The sequence below is a fragment of the Ascaphus truei genome, chromosome 1 (assembly GCF_040206685.1).
Source record: "Ascaphus truei isolate aAscTru1 chromosome 1, aAscTru1.hap1, whole genome shotgun sequence".
NCBI classification, from domain to species: Eukaryota; Metazoa; Chordata; class Amphibia; order Anura; family Ascaphidae; genus Ascaphus; species Ascaphus truei.
The window spans coordinates 467301161-467318679 of NC_134483.1; the positions used below are offsets into that span (position 1 = coordinate 467301161).

The following is a 17519-nucleotide window of genomic DNA, read 5'->3' on the forward strand; positions in this document are numbered from 1 at the left end:
GGGACAGGAGAACACCCCCGCTACCACCTCCATAACTGCGGGCAGCGGGAGCACCGGGGACAGGGGGTAAGGCACAGATAATACTTACTGTGTCCTCCATCGGAAAAAAAAATGGGCGCTCGTTGGGGGCGGGCTCATATAGAGCCTGGCCGCGCGCCCACAAAGCGCCAATCAGCTGTCAGGTAGGGGGAGTTTTTATTTTATTTTTTTCAGCGCGAGCAGGGATATTTAAAAAACAAGCACGTGTTCTGCTTGGGCCAATATTTACTCGCCACATTGTGTATTATTTTATTAATTACTGATATTTTTATTTGCGCCCGTTATTCATTCTGTCTGTTTTATATATGTTAACCTGAGTGTGCGGTTAGGAATTCTGAGGCAGGATTTAATTACTTATTTTGATATCGTTGTGCATCCAAATTTGTTACGCACACGCACACACGCACACACGTCCGGAAATAATTGGACACTGATACAAGTTTTGTTATTTCGGCTGTGTACCAAAATAAATTCAAGTTACAGTTAAATAATGAATATGGGCGTAAAGTGCAGTCTAACAGCTTTAATTTGAGGGTATTCACATCCAAATTGAATGAAGGGTTTAGGAATTACATCTCTTTAATATGTTGCCCCCTCCAAAGTAATTGGACAATTGACTCAAAAGCTGTTTCATGGACAGGTGTGGGCTATTTCTTCGTTATTTCATCATCAATTAAGCAGGTAAAAGGTCTGGAGTTGATTCCAGGTGTGGCATTCGCATTTGGAAGCTGTTGCTGTGAACCCACAACATGGGGTCAAAGGAGCTCTCAATGCAAGTGAAACAGGGCATCCTTAGGCTGCAAAAAAAAGAAGAAAATCCATCAGAGAGATAGCAGGAATATTAGGAGTGGCCAAATCAACAGTTTGGTACATTCTAAGTAAAAAAAGAACGCACTGTTGATCTCTGCAACACATAAAGGTCTGGATGTTCACGGAAAACAACATTGGTGGATGATCATAGGATCCTTTCCATGGTAAAGAAAAACCCCTTCACAACATCCAGCCAAGTGAAGAACATTCTCCAGGAGGTTGGCATATCATTATCCAAGTCTACCATAAAGAGAAGACTTCACGAGAACAAATACAGAGGGTTCACCACAAGGTGCAAACCATTCATAAGCCTCAAGAAGAGACAGGCCAGATTAGATTTAGCCAAACAATATCTAAAATAGCCAGCCCAGCATTCTTTGGACAGATGAAACTAAGATCAACATGTACCAGAATGATGGGACGAAAAAAGTATGGAGAAGGCTTGGAACGGCTCATGATCTGAACCATACCACATTATCTGTAAAACACAGTGGAGGCAGTGTGATGACATGGGCATGCATGGCTTACAATGGCACTGGGTTGCTAGTATTTATTGATGATGTGACAGAAGCAGCCGGATGAATTCTGAAGTGTATAAGGATATGTTGTCTGCTCAGATTCTGCCAAATTCAGCGAAGTTGATTGGACGGCGCTTCACTTTACAAATGGACAATGACCCAAAACATACTGCGAAAGCAACCCAGGAGTTTTTTTAAGGAAAAGAAGTGGAATATTCTGCAATGGCCGAGTCAATCACCTGATCTCAACCCGATCAAGCATGCATTTCACTTGCTGAAGACAACATTTAAGGCAGAAAGACCCATGAACAAACAACAACTGAAGACAGCTGCAGTAAAGGCCTGGCAAAGCATCACAAAGGAGGAAACCCAGCGTTAGGTGATGTCCATGCGTTCCAGACTTAAAGCAATCATTGCCTGCAAAGGATTCTCAACACAGTATTAAAAATTAACGTTTTATTTATGATTGTGTTGATTTGTCCAATTACATTTGAGCCCCAGAAATAAGGGGACTGTGTTTGAAAATGGTTGCAATTCCTAAACATTTCATCCGATAGTTTTGTTTTACCCCTTGAATTAAAGCTGAAAGTCTGCACTTCTATTGCATCTCGGTTGTTTCATTTCAAATCCATTGTGAAAAATCACAAAAACTGTATGGTGCTCTAACATGAGCCACTGCCGCATAGCCTATAGACATTAAAGCATTATATAGTGTCCCTTGGAGGTCCCATGTATTTCCAGACCAAAAACTCCAACACTGAAATAAAACCACTTCCACTAGATACCGAATAGCTGGAAAAAGTCCCACTAGAATAATGTGTGACTTTCACTGGCTAGTGACCAGACATAAACATCGGTTGGGTAAGTATAAGGTAATTCAGATATGCAGGTTGGAATAACTCACATTTGTGGGGTCTTCAACGGAACTTCCTCCGTGGGTGCGTGCTGCCGTTACTCCACAGTGACCGGACATCCAAAGAAAGGAGAGATGGAGCACAGCTGGTAGTAAATAAACTGTTATGGAGAGTGGGACCCAGGTAAAAAATGTTTAATGGATCAGTGCAAAATACAAAAACTGAGCCCTCAGGCCCCCACCAACGCGTTTCGAGCTAGTAGCTCTTTCTCAAGGTTAAGAAAGAGCTACTAGCTCGAAACGCGTTGGTGGGGGCCTGAGGGCTCAGTTTTTGTATTTTGCACTGATCCATTAAACATTTTTTACCTGGGTCCCACTCTCCATAACAGTTTATTTACTACCAGCTGTGCTCCATCTCTCCTTTCTTTGGATGTCAAATCCATTGTGGTGGCATACAGAGCCAAAATTATGAAAATTGTGTATATATATATTGTATTGTATGTTGTTATATAGCGCCATTAATGTACATACATATACACACACACACACACACACACACACACAGCGGCAGATTTGATAATCTGCCTCCCCTAGCCACTTAGCTGTTGCGGCCGCCTCCTTGCGGCTGCCCCCCTCCTCCTTCTGAACCACAGCATCAAATGACACAGCAGTCATCACCAACGTGACGTCGCATGGCGGCACGTTACCATGGTAACATGACATAATTTGATGCTGCGACATCATGTTGCCATCACTGGGTGATGACGGGGTGACCATTACATCACTAAGCGCGACTGAGACGCAGGTCTCAGCCACAGTGAATTCAGATAAGAAGCGTTTATTTTATTGGGTTAAAACTACCAAATAGCAAGCTAAGCTAAGATGTGGACCCACTGAGGTAACAACTAGTTACAGTCAGCGCATACAGTATATATTTTTGGCACAGAGAAAGCTGGCATATATCACTGCATTACACAGGATCTACATAGAGACTCGTTGCTATTTAAAAACGTGTCTTTTCTTGTGCACTGTTGTATGCACATTATGGTCATTAAATGGGTTATCTTGCACAGACTTCAAACATGATTGTTAGCTACAGTAACATCTGACAAGGAGCATGTACCACACTTTGCTATAGCTAACAGATAGCAAGCTAAACTAAGATGTTGTCCCATTGAGGTAAACCACTAGCGATAGCTAGCATACATCTCATTTGCACAAAGGTGTTTATACATCACTGTATATTCACACAGGGATTTGTCTTTATTTTAACAGGGGTTTACTCCTGCACAATCCTATGTACATTGGGTTAATATGGTTGTATACAATTTGTTCTCACTAGTAATTGTTTTGTGCGGTTTGGCACCCACAAGCAATTTTGTTAAGTAGCATCTATGGATGCAAGGTTAGCACCTTATTTATGGCACTATTTCTTAACATTGTGTACTGAGTTTATGAACCTCAGTGGGTAGCCATTTACATCAACCTATTATAGGGAGGGTGATCTACTATATTGATATTCTACCCTACTTTACTTTTAGAGGTTGATAGGCTGCACATCAGCGCTTATTTGGGTTTTAAGATATGCATTCCTTATAAATAGTTTCAATAAAATGTAATTATTTTACTTTACATTTAGAAGAGGTTGAGTGCATCCTATGGGATTCTTTGTTCTTTCCTGTTTTCACTAATGGAATATCTGCCACTGTATATAAACAGTGCAATAAGTGTGTGTGTGCCGAGCACGTGCATTTTAAGTGAAACTTCTTGGTCTTTTGTCACTGTTTTGTCACAGAAATTGTACTTGTAATGGTGATGTTTTTAATTACAAATCAAAACAATTTCAGTGTCAAAACGCAATGAGGTTTGACTTAGAACACGTCTTTTAGCTATTTGCTCTTTTATATTTATAATAATTGTGAATTCCGTGTGTGTGTCAGTCAGTGTGTGTGTGTGAGTTAGTGTGTGTGTCAGTCAGTGTGTGTGTGTGTCAGTCAGTGTGTGTGTCTCCCCGGTGCGGAGGTACAGAGACACGGGGGGGGGGGTGAGGGGGTCTGTCTGAGTGCCCCGGAGCAGGCCCCACTCTCCCTCAGCGGAGGTATGGGCACACGGGGTGTTAGGAGGCTGACTGGGGGAGGGCTGCGGGGGACGCGGTGCTGCGGGAAATGCGGTGCTACGGGCGACACGGCGCGCTCAACCCCCCCCCTCCCCGTTACCGGACCAGAACCGCCCCCCTCCCTCTCTCCTATGTGTGTGTCCAGTGCTGACTCCTGGTGGAAGCTGGCAACACTGACGGCCTCTTCTGCCAGGAGTGATGTCACTTCCGTCACTACTGACTTCCGTCTACATTCAACTACATTCACACTGCTAAAGAAGTTTCACTTCAAAAAGTCACACTAACGTTCAAGCTTAAAAGTATAGATCTACCACATACCTCAGATAGCATTCCATTAGCACACAGTTCCCCAACGTGAGTCGCATCACCACCAGGCGTCCCACTGCACTAAAGACCGTTTTGTGAGAAGGCACATGATAGCGGTGCCATGCCATCCGCCGTCACAGCCGTCGTCGTAATAGGACATGGAAAAAAGGAAAGGAAAACTGAATGTCCGATGCACCAGGGGTCCAAAGCAACTACCATTTTTTTCCAATACCCAAATGCCGACCATAACTAAATAGACGGTTTATTTGTTGTCTGTTTAATTTTGATTGGACTTTGAGCGATGTTACCAAGTGTCGCCCAAAAACACAGTCAAAACGAAAGTCATCTGATTAATCACAAGATGTCATGGCACCGCACTGGTGTCCTCATGCAAAAAATAATATTAATAGTGCATCATAGATGTGGCTATTGTTTTTCAAACATTATGCTGATAGAATACAGACTCCCAAGCTAGTATCCTAATTTTATAATAAAAAGATGTTGCTCATAAGTAAGTTTTTTTTGGACTTGATGAAAGACTATTTATCCAGAAACTTTGATCTGATTTTTTCCCTCTATTTGAGCTTAAATATATAAGCATATTGTGACAAACGGCTTACTCCGGGGCTCCGCCGTCTGTCCAGGACTGTTAGAACACGGTCTTTTAGGTTAGGTTAAATGACGAGGCGTAACGTGCTGTTCCTTTAAACAGGCTATTGCCTGGTTTATTCAGTCCCAGGCACTGAGACTGCCACACTGCATACAAAAGAAACACAAGCAAAACAAAAGCCTGCTCACCTGAGCAATAACTTAACTGAGGTTTACCCTGACTGGGATTCTGCGGCTTATCCGCTTAACAAACAAAAATAAGGAACTTTGCAATTTGATAAAGGTACAAAAGGATTTAACCTGTTTGGGGAGAGGCTTTTCCCCTCTCTGCTTCCAGCAGCCTTCCTGCCTCCAGTCTCTTGGGGAGAGGGGAGAGGAACCAGGAAATCAGCCTTACATACCTGATTTCCATCTAGCAGGACAGGTGACAGAAATCAGGCAGCAGACAAACTCTTATATACTTAAAGTATTTTCAGCATCTTTATTTGATGCCTCACGACTCAAAATGGGATCTGAAAACAAGCTTATAATTTTTCTTACATAAAATGTGTTTTTTTAGTATGAAATACAATAGTTTTGTTTCATAGTGTGATCATTTTGATTGCTATATGCGTTTTCAGTGACATCTGTTTTACAGTAATATATATTTGGTTTATATTTTTTAATCTATGTGTAACAATTTAATTTTCACAGGCATCTTTCAAGCCTTTGCTAAAGCAGATTGTGGAGGAGATATTTCATCCTGATCACACAGAGCCCCTAGATATCGAGCACATGTCCTCTGGTCTCACTGACCTTCTGAAGACTGGATTCAGCATGTTTATGAAGGTGAGACAAACAGTGATGATTGTACATCATAAAATTACCAAAGCCATCTGTGGTGTGTTCTTGTTCTCTCAATCATCTGGTCACACAAAATAATTTGGCGGTGCTAGATTTGTTTTGGAGGGAGGTACTTTTCTTCTAACCTAATTTCAATGGTGCCAAAATAGATGTGGCTATTGTTTTTCAAACATGCTGATAAGATGCTAGGTGGGGCTATGTATTTACATTTTATTATTAAAAGATCTTGATGATAAGTATGTTTTTAGTGGACTTACTATAAGGCTATTTATCCTGAAATATTGTTCTGTTTTTTCCCTTTAAATATATATATTTATTCCATCTAACAATTGAAGGAACTTTAATCAAATTAACATCTAACTGGTATGAGCTGAATTGGCAGACCCATCCCTTAATTGTTAGACAAGTGAATGTGTTCAAGTATATAAGGCAGGCTCTTTTGGCTGTGAGCCATATGGCTGTGTGTAACATTGAAAGTGTGTAGATCATTTTGGAGATTAATTTGGAGGTGAAGATTGGAGGAAGAACTTGACTCTGCACAACAACAACGCTGCAGCTGTGAGAACTTCATTTTCTAAATGATGTGATTCTTTGTACTCTTCCTATCCTCCAATACCTGGCATGTCTCTCCTCCTGTATCGCACAATGCCCTCCCTATTGCTTTTTCTGTTGACTGTTTCCTCACTCCTTTGTGAACATCTCTGTTCTCTCCAACTTCCCCACTCTCCACTGCACCATTATTTATACACCTCTCTCCCAACAACTTATTTACCCCTCAATAAAAAACACCCACACAAATCCTCTATTCACACCCTCTATCTACTCCTTCCTGCTGCTGGGGATCTCCCCTAAGCCTGTACCCAGACATACACACCTGAACTAACCCATGCCTTCCTGCCATCTTTTCCCCTGTAAATGGTGTTAACCTTCTGATCTAATACTCAATAAAGGAAGATAGAATGGCCTAAAAAGGTCAAGTTGTGCGCCTTGCACTACACCAATGGAGATATGGGGAACCAATAAATTGTGAATGTGTGGTGACGGAACAAAAACTGCAATAAGAGTGCGGAGGTGGTGCTGGCAGGGATGGGGTTAATGATAAGCAAAGAAAAGAAAGCTCCCTAATAGCCGCACAAGAGAACAACTATACCTATGTTAAAAATTACTATTAATAAATGATTAAAATATATTTATTGCAGCAAAAAGCTAACGTGAACCAAAGTGATTAAAATAAATTAAAAAACGGAGGAGGTAACTGTATGCCTAATTCAAACTAACAGTGTATGCTAGGAATAACTATTTTAGAATGTCCCACTGCTATATAATTATACTAACAGTGGTAGTTATACCAATACAGTTCTATATAGTTTGAGGACTACACCTAAATGGAGAGTATAGCTTAATGTAGTGTGTGTGCTCAGAATAATATATTTGTTGAGCCAGCTAATGCTAGTATACGGATATATACACACACATATGTACCAGACCAACGGGTTCAAAGGTAAATGAACCTAGAGGTCTGTTATGTTTAGTAGAACAGCTATTTCAAGATCACAAAGTATGTGTCTTGTACTCAGAACCATGACAAATAGGAAAGTAGTCAGAGTGTTGTGCTTCCTTTAGAAGGCTCCGAAACACTCTAAGGGCCTCATGCAGAGAGCAGCGCTAAAAGGAATCTCGCCATTAGCCGGCGAAAATGGAGCTTTAAACTGCCGAAACAGGCAAGTTTTAAAAAAAGCGCCATTTTTTTTTTTTCCCTTGAAATTCGCCGCGCGACTGGAGAGTTTCTAATCTCTCCAGTTTTTTTTCCTGCCGTATGCAGAGAGCCGCGATCGCCATCTAGTGGCTGTTCGCGCCAAAAAAAATGGCGCGATTTTCAACATTTTTCCCCTCCACCAAGCAGCTGGCGCTCCGCGGCCGGTGGAGGGGGAAAAAAAAAAACCGCGATTTTTTCCCCACTAGTTTCAACAGCGCTCATAGCGCTGGTTGAAACTCTCCATATGCAGAAAGGCAGTTTTATGCCCTTTCTGCATATGGAGATAAAAACTCTCCAATAAAGCTAAAAAATTTCCCCCTCGCCAATTCTGAATAGCGCTGCTCTCTGCATGAGGCCCTAACTGAGAGAAGGCAACAGACCTCTCCGATATATAGCCAGCGCACTAGGTGGTGACGCTTAGCCTGCCCAACATATGTTTCACCGTTGTGGCTTCATCGGGGGCAATTACAGAGTGATTCTCTCAGATCTTTATACACTTAATTCTTACCCCATTGGTTAATTAATGTCAGACTGTGATAGGGCTTCTGCATACAAATCCCTCCCACTACATTAAGCTATACTCTCCATTTAGGTGTAGTCCTCAAACTATATAGAACTTTATTGGTATAACTACCACTGTTAGTATAATTATATAGCAGTGGGACATTCTAAAATAGTTATTCCTAGCATACACTGTTAGTTTGAATTAGGCATACAGTTACCTCCTCCGTTTTTTAATTTATTTTAATCACTTTGGTTCACGTTAGCTTTTTGCTGCAATAAATATATTTTAATCATTTATTAATAAATAGTCATTTTTAACATAGGTATAGGTGTTCTCTTGTGCGGCTATTAGGGAGCTTTCTTTTCTTTGCTTATCACTAATACTCAATAACCTTAAAACTCACCCCACAAGTTAAGCATCCCAACAGCCTGCACTCATGGTTACTATCCCACACTCGGCCACTCCTACCACCCATTGTGGTTAGCTCTGCCATACACAGCACTTATTCCCTCACCTGCTGTCTCTATAAGTCTCCCATCAAACATCTTAGATTGTAAGCTCTTCGGGGCAGGGGTTTCCTTTCCTATTGTCTGATTTTGCTGCACTTACTGTATTATTATAATTCCCTGTAACGTATTCTTTGTGAAGCGCTGAGTACACTTTTGGCGCTATATAAATAAAGATATACCATACAATATATAATATTGGACATGAAGCATGCATTTTTAGCACCTGTATTTGTTGCTTGACCACTCCGAAATGGAATTTAAAAATAATTTTACACCTTTTCTAACATAAAATGTGTAATAAAAAGTATTAGCAAAAATTACCTTGGCTGTCTGAACTGAGAAGGTCCCTCGGTACTGATGAGCAGTTCCCTGACCTGCAGGGTCCCCCGATTCCTGAGAAATAAGTTTTTTATCCACTGGGCAAGAAGGATCCCCATGGACAACACAATATAGCAACGGGATCAGACTCTGCAACGTCATCCGGAGATGACGATGGGACTTTCTGTTGGTGGCCTTAGCAGTAATATTTGGATTTTGTTTTGTGTCACACACTGACTCAAGAAAACAGAAATATCCTGTAAATCGTGTGGTCCCCTGAGGTCAGAAGGACTTCAGATCGGCTCTGTGTTTTTACACATGACTTCATATAACTCATTATTAGGTGCATTAAATTATTAAAAACTACTAAAGAGAGGGGGTACATGACTAGCTTGAATGATCGCAGGTTGCTGAAGCTCCATGCCAGGATAGCACTTAATGAGCTTTCGGTCAGCAAAACGACAAGAAGTTTATAGCACTTCATCCCAAGAGAATATGAGGGACAATATAATACCCAAATCCAAGAAAACGCACATGTGGGAGGTCCATGATTATTTCCGCAAACGGGCCCGGACCACAAGCTCCACACAAGATGGCGTCTCACAACGAGGTGGGGCCGACTGATCAAGAGGAATATCCTAAAGTACAAGTGTCAACCAAACAAGATATAGAAAACTTATATTTGACACTCGACAGCTTTCCAAACTGAAATGTGTCAGAGGTAGTAAAAGAACTGAGAGGAGACGCTAAGCATCTCGACGAGCGGGCCAACGATCTTGAAAACAAAATGGCTGATGTCACCGACCTCCAGAGCTCTCATGAAGAGACCATTCAGGCCATGAAGAGACAGATATCTGATCTCTCTGAGGGTTAGCAAGATCAGGATAATAGACAATGGAGGAACAACTTACTGTACGTATAAGGGGAATACCTGAGGCCGTGACGACCTGGGAGACTGCTTACACTGACTGTTCCTGCTCCTGTGTCCAGGCCTCACTGAAACGTGGCTCCACCTGGATAGAGCTCATGGGGCCCTGGGCCCGTGAGTGCCCATTCCAGATCGGCCGAGGAATGTCGTCATCTGCTTTCACTACTTCAAGAGCAAGACAAAAATCATAGAGGCTGCAAGACACAAAGAAATAGTGGACTTTGAAGGACGAGGCCTACAGCTTTTCCCCGACCTCTCGCCCGTCACGCTTCAGAAGAGACGCAATATTAGGCCGGTATGACGGTTGAAGGGGTACCCAGGCCAATAATAAAGGTATTATGCCCGGCTGGGTGCCCCTGAGCCATATGGGGGAATAGTGATTGTCAGCTCTTAAACCCAGTCATGGCATATAACTGCATTTGTAATAAAGATGTATGTGTATTTTTACTGTTCCAGGAGTGCCAACCAGCGGAGATGTGCAGGGCGTGAGTTTCAGGGGTGATTTTACGGTAAACTGTTGTCAGGGTGTGTTTGGGTAGAAGGGGGCCAGTGTTGCGGGTTACCCCGAAACATTTACTCAGGAATCCCCCCAGATTCCTGAGGACATGAGGAACACAGACCATCGGATAAAATCCTCCCTAGAAAGCAGTTTGCAGCTCACCGCCAAATCTCCCTGCTTCAGCACAGACCAGAATAGTAAGACCGGGCAGGAGAATGAATCACATTCACGGTACCCCAGTATATGCCCACAAACCTCAGGACCCAGGTTAGGGGTCAGTGTATCTCCCACCAGGTATAAGGTGGTGAGAGTTATATGTTTTTAAGTTCAAGTAATGTTCAGTATGGGTAAAAATCCATTTGCATGCGAGACAGAGTGGCTTCTCTGCCCTCTAAGCTTCAAAGGCAATCCAGGATACGGAAGTGTTAAACCATTTGTTAGCTTGCTTGGTAGAGGAAGAGAACTTCAATAAGCCATCCTGGCAAGATGTCACCCTGCCCAGACTGAGCGGCACCAGGTAAGAGGGGCAGGGTCTCATATGCTAAGCGGCAAAGGGGAAAAGTATGCATGTGCCCAGAGCAGAATGAGAAGCCCGCTCTGCCAGGTTTGCAAAGTATTGGATGGAAATATTCCCATGGAGAGATAGGCTGCACTTATGTATAGGAATGTTAACCCTATAAGAACCCGTGCAGCCCATCAAGAAGAGAGTCATCATGCTGTAACAGATTCGTAACATCGTAACAAAGATTCAGCTAAGCTTCAAGAGTTCGTAAGAACTAAGGTTCCAAGATCCAGTATACGGGAACAGAACGAAAGAAGCCACTCTGGCGGAGTAAACAGCAGTGGCAAGTTGCGCTGCTCACCGAGGACTGCTTCAGGCTCTTTTCGCGAGCAGCTCCCGCTCCTGTGAAATTGCTCCTAGAGACTTTGTTTTGCAACATTTCGTTTTGGGAACAAGATATTTCGTTTTACCCCATTCCAGTATGTGTATTTTCGTTGTAATTGTAAACCAAGCTGTGTGTGTTCATTCTGTAAATCAATCACAATTTATTTTATCTCTTGCTTTGCTCAATCAAAGGATCCGGGTATTTTGGTGTTAAAAGTTCTGGCCTTCCGTGACAGCCGGTCACAGAGGCCCTGAGGAACGTCAGAGTTCGGTACAAATGGAGCTTCCGCTTTCGGTTGGTGGTTGTGAATGATGGAGCCTCGGTCTCCATCAATGACCCAGCAGATGCAACCCGTTTCCTTTCCAAGTTTGGCCTCCGCCCGAGCAGTCCCACTGTTCGACCTAAAGTTAGCATAGGTTGAACTCAATGGTGGTTTTTTCGACCTCATCTACTATGTTACTGTGTAACGACCCTCCTCCACTCCATCAGTCATTATGTTATTGTGGTCCCTTCTTTGTTCTGTACCCCATAAAAACTGACAAACAGTAAAAAAAAAAAAAAAAAACCTTCAAGAAAACATCAATAATTACACTGGCGACACACTTAATCGCAGTGCGGCCAGATCCGCAAGCCGGGAGATTTCCCGGCTTGCTAGTGGCCGGTGACGCGCGGTCACGCGTCTTCGGGAGCCTGCGCCCCCTGCACGCGCGTCCAGGGCTCCCCGAGGGAGCCCTGGTGTCCCGCGATGTGGGGGACGGCGGCAGGGGGTTCCGGGGGACCCGGCGGACCCGGCAGCGGTAGGGAGAGCGCCCCGATCGGAGGGCGCTCTTCCGCTGCTTCGGCGCGCGCCCGTCACCCTCCGGCGCGCGCCAGGCTACTGCTGCGGCCAAGAACGGGCAAATGCTCGAATAAACTTGGCCGCAGCAGTAGGACATTTTGTTGTCCTTCTCAGACTGTGATTTCTGCAGTAAAAAGAGTGTTGAAAATGTTGCCTTTTTGAATTTCCTTTTTGGCAGCTATTATGTACTAAAATCCAGTCTATTTAATAATGAGAGCATGTTTTTTAAGCCTCTGGACAAACAACTATTGCCATATTGCACATAGTTTTGATGACCATGTTAAGTCCCGACTGCATGAATATAGGCCACATGTCTAACCCGGAATCACTCAGAGAATATTTTGTAATGCGCCAGTCTTTAATAGGAATTTTAGCGCATAGCATTTTCATTTTCAAAGATGGTTTCATGTACTGCTACTTCCTAATAATGACAACACACAGTGCTGTACAATACAAAATGTACCCGTTCAATGAATCCCTGTCTCACAGCACTTACAAGCTTAACATCATGGATACTGCTCATTGATTATATATTTTATATAGATGTTGAGTACTAATAGCCTACACTACTTTGTACATAGTTGTCACGGTAGCTTATGACAAGATATAATGAACACCAAATATCTGGGTTGAACTGAACGAGGCTTAGATATAATAAAATATTTTTATTCCTTAAAAAAGGTGAACATAGCAATATAGTACAATTAACAGGCAAGAAGGTAACACTTACTTAGGGTTGGGGGATGGAGAAGTATCAGCTAGCAATTCTCCAGCAATTCTCCAGCAATCCGGTGACATTCCAGGTGGAATCAGAAGAACAACTCCTACTCCAAACTGTAGGGTTGACACAGTTTATATACCTGTGTAACCCTATTCTTAACATTGAATACAGACTATTGGTGAACAATTATCTGTATCCAATCCCTAACGTGGAGACACAGTTTAAACCATGCTCCCCAGCTAGTTAGCCCATGTGTACTGGGACTCTGAGGATCTTATTTCTGTAGCCCCATAATTAAATCAGGGGTGACGGCCAGTCTACCAAATGAAGTATCTGGTAGGATCTTCATTGTTTGTAGGGGTAGACATAACACTTACAAACCACTCCAGTTTGATGCTCTCCGCCCTCCGGTAACAATTAGAGTGGCAGAGTCTGTTGATTAGTACTTGGTTCCTAGTGTAAACAATCAGGGCAGTTAACTTTTGATCACAGTGCTTATGTGAAATCATCCGGCTGCCCTTCCTGAACTATTAGCATAGCAGATGGAGTCTGCATTTTCAAAGCAGATCAAAAATATCATATACACTTTAATATTTTCACATTTCAATAAGTTCCGTTCAGTTGGTCGAAATTTGTCAGTTCTTAATGCCTACAGTGACTCTAAATATTGGCCAAATTTCAACTCTCTGTGACCTCCAGAACCTGAGATACAGAAATGCACTTTAAAACATTAAAATACAGGATTATAATGAAACATGGGAACAGGGGAACATACATTTTCCTGACATGACAAGGTGTAAACCACATTCCTGGACCGCAGTCCAGTTAACCCCTTGCCTCCCGGGTGAGGTCAGGGGGTGGCCAAATGGGGTGCAACCCCTTTAATACCGGGCCAACCCCCTCTCCCTCTACACCTCCCCTTCTTAATGGGTGACCTGTGGCCCACTGGCCCTAACGGGGAGTGGGGCACTGCTGGCACCATTAATGAACTCAGTCTCAGAGGGATAGTCCTGCCGTGATAGTCCATCAGCATTACTGTTTTCACTACCCTTTTTGTGCTGAATAGTAAACTCGAATTCTTGCAAGGCCAAGCTCCACCTTAGCAACTTGGCATTCTCCCCTGATGCCCTCTGCAGCCAACTCATGGGGTTGTGGTCTGTGAGGACCGTGAAAGCCCTTCCATACACATAGGGCTGGAGCTTTTTGAGTGCCCACACAATGGCCAAGCACTCTTTCTCAATGGTGGCATAGGCCACCTCTCTGGGGAGTAGTTTTCAGCTGAGGTACACCACAGGGTGCTCTCTACCGTCGTCCCCGACTTGGCTCAACACAGCCCCAATGCCATAGTCCGAGGCATCAGTCTGTATAAGGAAATGTTTGGTATAGTCCAGGGCAGCCAGTATGGGGGCCCCAGCAAGCGCAATTTTCAGTGCCTGGAAAGCAGTTTCACAGGCAGGAGTCCAGGTGATAAGCACAGGCAGTTGCTTCTTAGTCAAATCAGTCAGGGGTTTGGCCACGGCGCTGTACTGTGGGACAAACTTCCTATAGTACCCTGCGGTGCCCAAAAATGCCATGACCTGTTTCTTGGTTTTTGGAACAGGCCACTGAACTATGGCTTCTACCTTGGCTGGTTCTGGTTTGAGGTGCCCTCCACCCACCCTGTGCCCTAAGTACAGGACCTCTGCCATCCCTACCATACACTTAGTGGGTTTCAAGGTAAGCCCAGCCTCCCTGATCCTATCCAGCACCGCAGCTACATGTCCTAAGTGGGAGTCCCAGGAATTACTAAAGACAGCAATGTCATCTAAGTAAGCCCTGGCATAGCTCTGCATCCCTTCCAGTAATCTATTGACCAGGCGTTGGAAGGTAGCCGGGGCACTCTTCATCCCAAATGGCATCACCAAAAACTCATAGAGGCCACTTAGAGTGATGAATGCTGACTTCTCCCTAGCCTCCAGGGTCAGTGGGATTTGCCAATAGCCTTTGCTCAAATCCATAGTGGTCAGATACCTTGCCCCCGTGAGTTCATCCAGTAACTCATTCATGCGGGGCATGGGGTAGGCATCTGACACCGTCCCAGCGTTGAGCAAGCGGTAGTCCACACAAAACCGGGTAGTCTTGTCCTTCTTAGGGACTAGAACTACCGGGCTTGCCCAAGGACTCTGGGACGGAGTAATTACCCCTACGGTCAGCATCTCCTCTATCTCCCTTTCCATACTGGTCTTGACCTCTGCTGACACTCTATAAGCGTGCTATGCAGAGGCTGCAGATCCCCTGTGTGCACTGGGTGTTTTGTGAGATGTGTGGTCCCTGGCATGTCAGTGAAGAGGGCCCTAAACTTAGCTAGCATGTCCCTAGCTTCTACCTGCTGCCTAGCACTCAACTGTGCCCCTATCTCTACCTGCTCCACAGTGTTTCCCTGCCTAGCCTCCCCTAGGAGATCAGGCAGAGCATTGCTCGCCGGATCCTCCAGCAGTGGGCTACAAATGGCCATTACTGCTCCCATACTCGGTGCTCTGTATTCTTTCAGCATATTGACGTGATACTGCTGCGGCAGAGTTTATTCGAGCATTTGCCCGTTCTCTGCCGCAGCAGTAGCCTGGCGCGCGCCCGAGAGTGACGGGCGCGCGCCGAAGCAGCGGAAGAGCGCCCTCCGATCGGGGCGCTCTCCCTACCGCTGCCGGGTCCGCCGGGTCCCCCGGAACCCCCTGCCGCTGTCCCGCGATCGCGGGACACCAGGGCTCCCTCGGGGAGCCCCTGGACGCGCGTGCAGGGGGCGCACGCTCCCGAAGACGCGTGACCGCGCGTCTATGACGCGCGGCACGCCAAGGGGCGGCCACTAGCAAGCCGGGAGATTTCCCGGCTTGCGGTACCGACCACACTCGAATAAAGTGTGTCGGTACTGTATGTCTTATGCCTCTCAGGCTCTACCTGTACAACGTAGTTGTACTCATTAACCTTTTCGGGTAACCGGGTACGGTCCCGACCAGGCAGCCATCAACTTGTTCTCCCGAGTGGGTTTGAGAACAAGCACCTGCTGTCCTGGGATGAATTCCCTGCTACGGGCATTCTGGTCATACCATTGCTTTTGCTTGGTCTCAGCGGCCCTGGGGTGGTCCTGGGCCACCCCCATGAGCATCTCTAACCGGTCTCGGAGATCTACTACATACTGGATCACTGAAGCATCAGTAGCAGTAGGCTCCCCTTCCCATCCCTCACGGAATAGGTCCAGAGGTCCACGTACCCTGCGGCCATATAGTAGCTCGAAGGGGGAGAAGCCTGTAGATTCCTGCGGTACCTCTTGGTAGGCAAACAGCAAGTGCTGTAAATGAATCTCCCAGTCTTTCCCCTCCGCCTCTATAAAGGTCCGAAGCATCTGCTTCAGGGTACCGTTAAACCTCTCACATAATCCGTTTGTCTGGGTATGGTAAGGGGTAGTGCGCCGGTGCTGTACACCGCGTGCATCCCAGAGACAATGTAACAGTTCACTCATGAACTACGACCCCTGATCGGTTAGGATCTCACTAGGGAAACCTACCCTAGAAAAAATGTTCAGCATAGCTGCTGCCACTGTCTTGGCATCTATGGTGCCAAGCGCTACCGCCTCAGGGTACCGGGTGGCAAAATCCACCACCGTGAGGATGTAGCGCTTCCCTGACCTGCTAGGAATCATAAGGGGTCCTACAAGATCCATCGCTACTTTCTGGAAGGGTTCCCCTATTATTGCTAGGGGTTTCAGGGGTGCCTTCACACGGTCGCCCGCCTTACCCACTCGCTGGCAGGCATCACAAGAGCGGCAGAAAGTGCCCCATCTCGAGATGCCCCCAGCCAGTAGTAACGCTGTAATAACAGGGCTCGCTAACGGAATAGAGTGAGCTACCCGTAACAGTTGCTGTCGGTACCCCTGGGGCACTACTAGCTGTCGCTTACCGGTCAATCCCTCCTCTATCCCTGGGTTCCCTTCTTCTCTATACAGGAGTCCCTTATACCATAGGCAGTGCTCAGTGCCTTCCCCTGCCTGAGATTCGGATGCCCGAAGTCTCATGCCGGCCAGGGTAGGGTCTGTCTTTACTGCCTCCCTAAACTGGGCTCCTAATTCTGGCCACCCCCCAGTCATGTCATTGTCCGGAGAATGGGGAAGGGTGAGGGGGAACAGTAAGTCTGTCTGTGGTTGCAACTGATCCTGGCTTACCTCCCCGGGCTCCTCTGCGCCCTCCGCTAACGTTGGTCCCAAAGGCTGGGGGACTGGCGCCGCCGCCATTGCCGCAGTCTGGCTCAGAGTAACCGCCGCCACTGCAGCGGGTTTGGGCACTCGGTCGTAGGTGCAGGTCATCGGACCCAGATCGTTGCCAAGAAGAACTTCAGCATCCAAACCGGGTAAAACCCCCACCTCCCGCACACCTTGGCCCTCCCCCCAATCCAAAAATATTCTGGCCACTTGCAGGAAACGTGGCTCTCCGTCGG

At 45.4% G+C, this 17519-nt stretch overlaps 1 protein-coding gene across 1 annotated transcript in view; it reads left to right on the plus strand.

The window, feature by feature from the left end:
• The window catches only part of SCFD2 (sec1 family domain containing 2), a 644096-nt gene that overhangs the window by 551330 nt on the left and 75247 nt on the right, over positions 1-17519 (plus strand). Inside the window, exon 7 of the mRNA XM_075566606.1 lies at positions 5945-6079. Within this exon, the coding sequence (XP_075422721.1) occupies positions 5945-6079 (135 nt within the window). The remainder of the gene's footprint in view (positions 1-5944; positions 6080-17519) is intronic.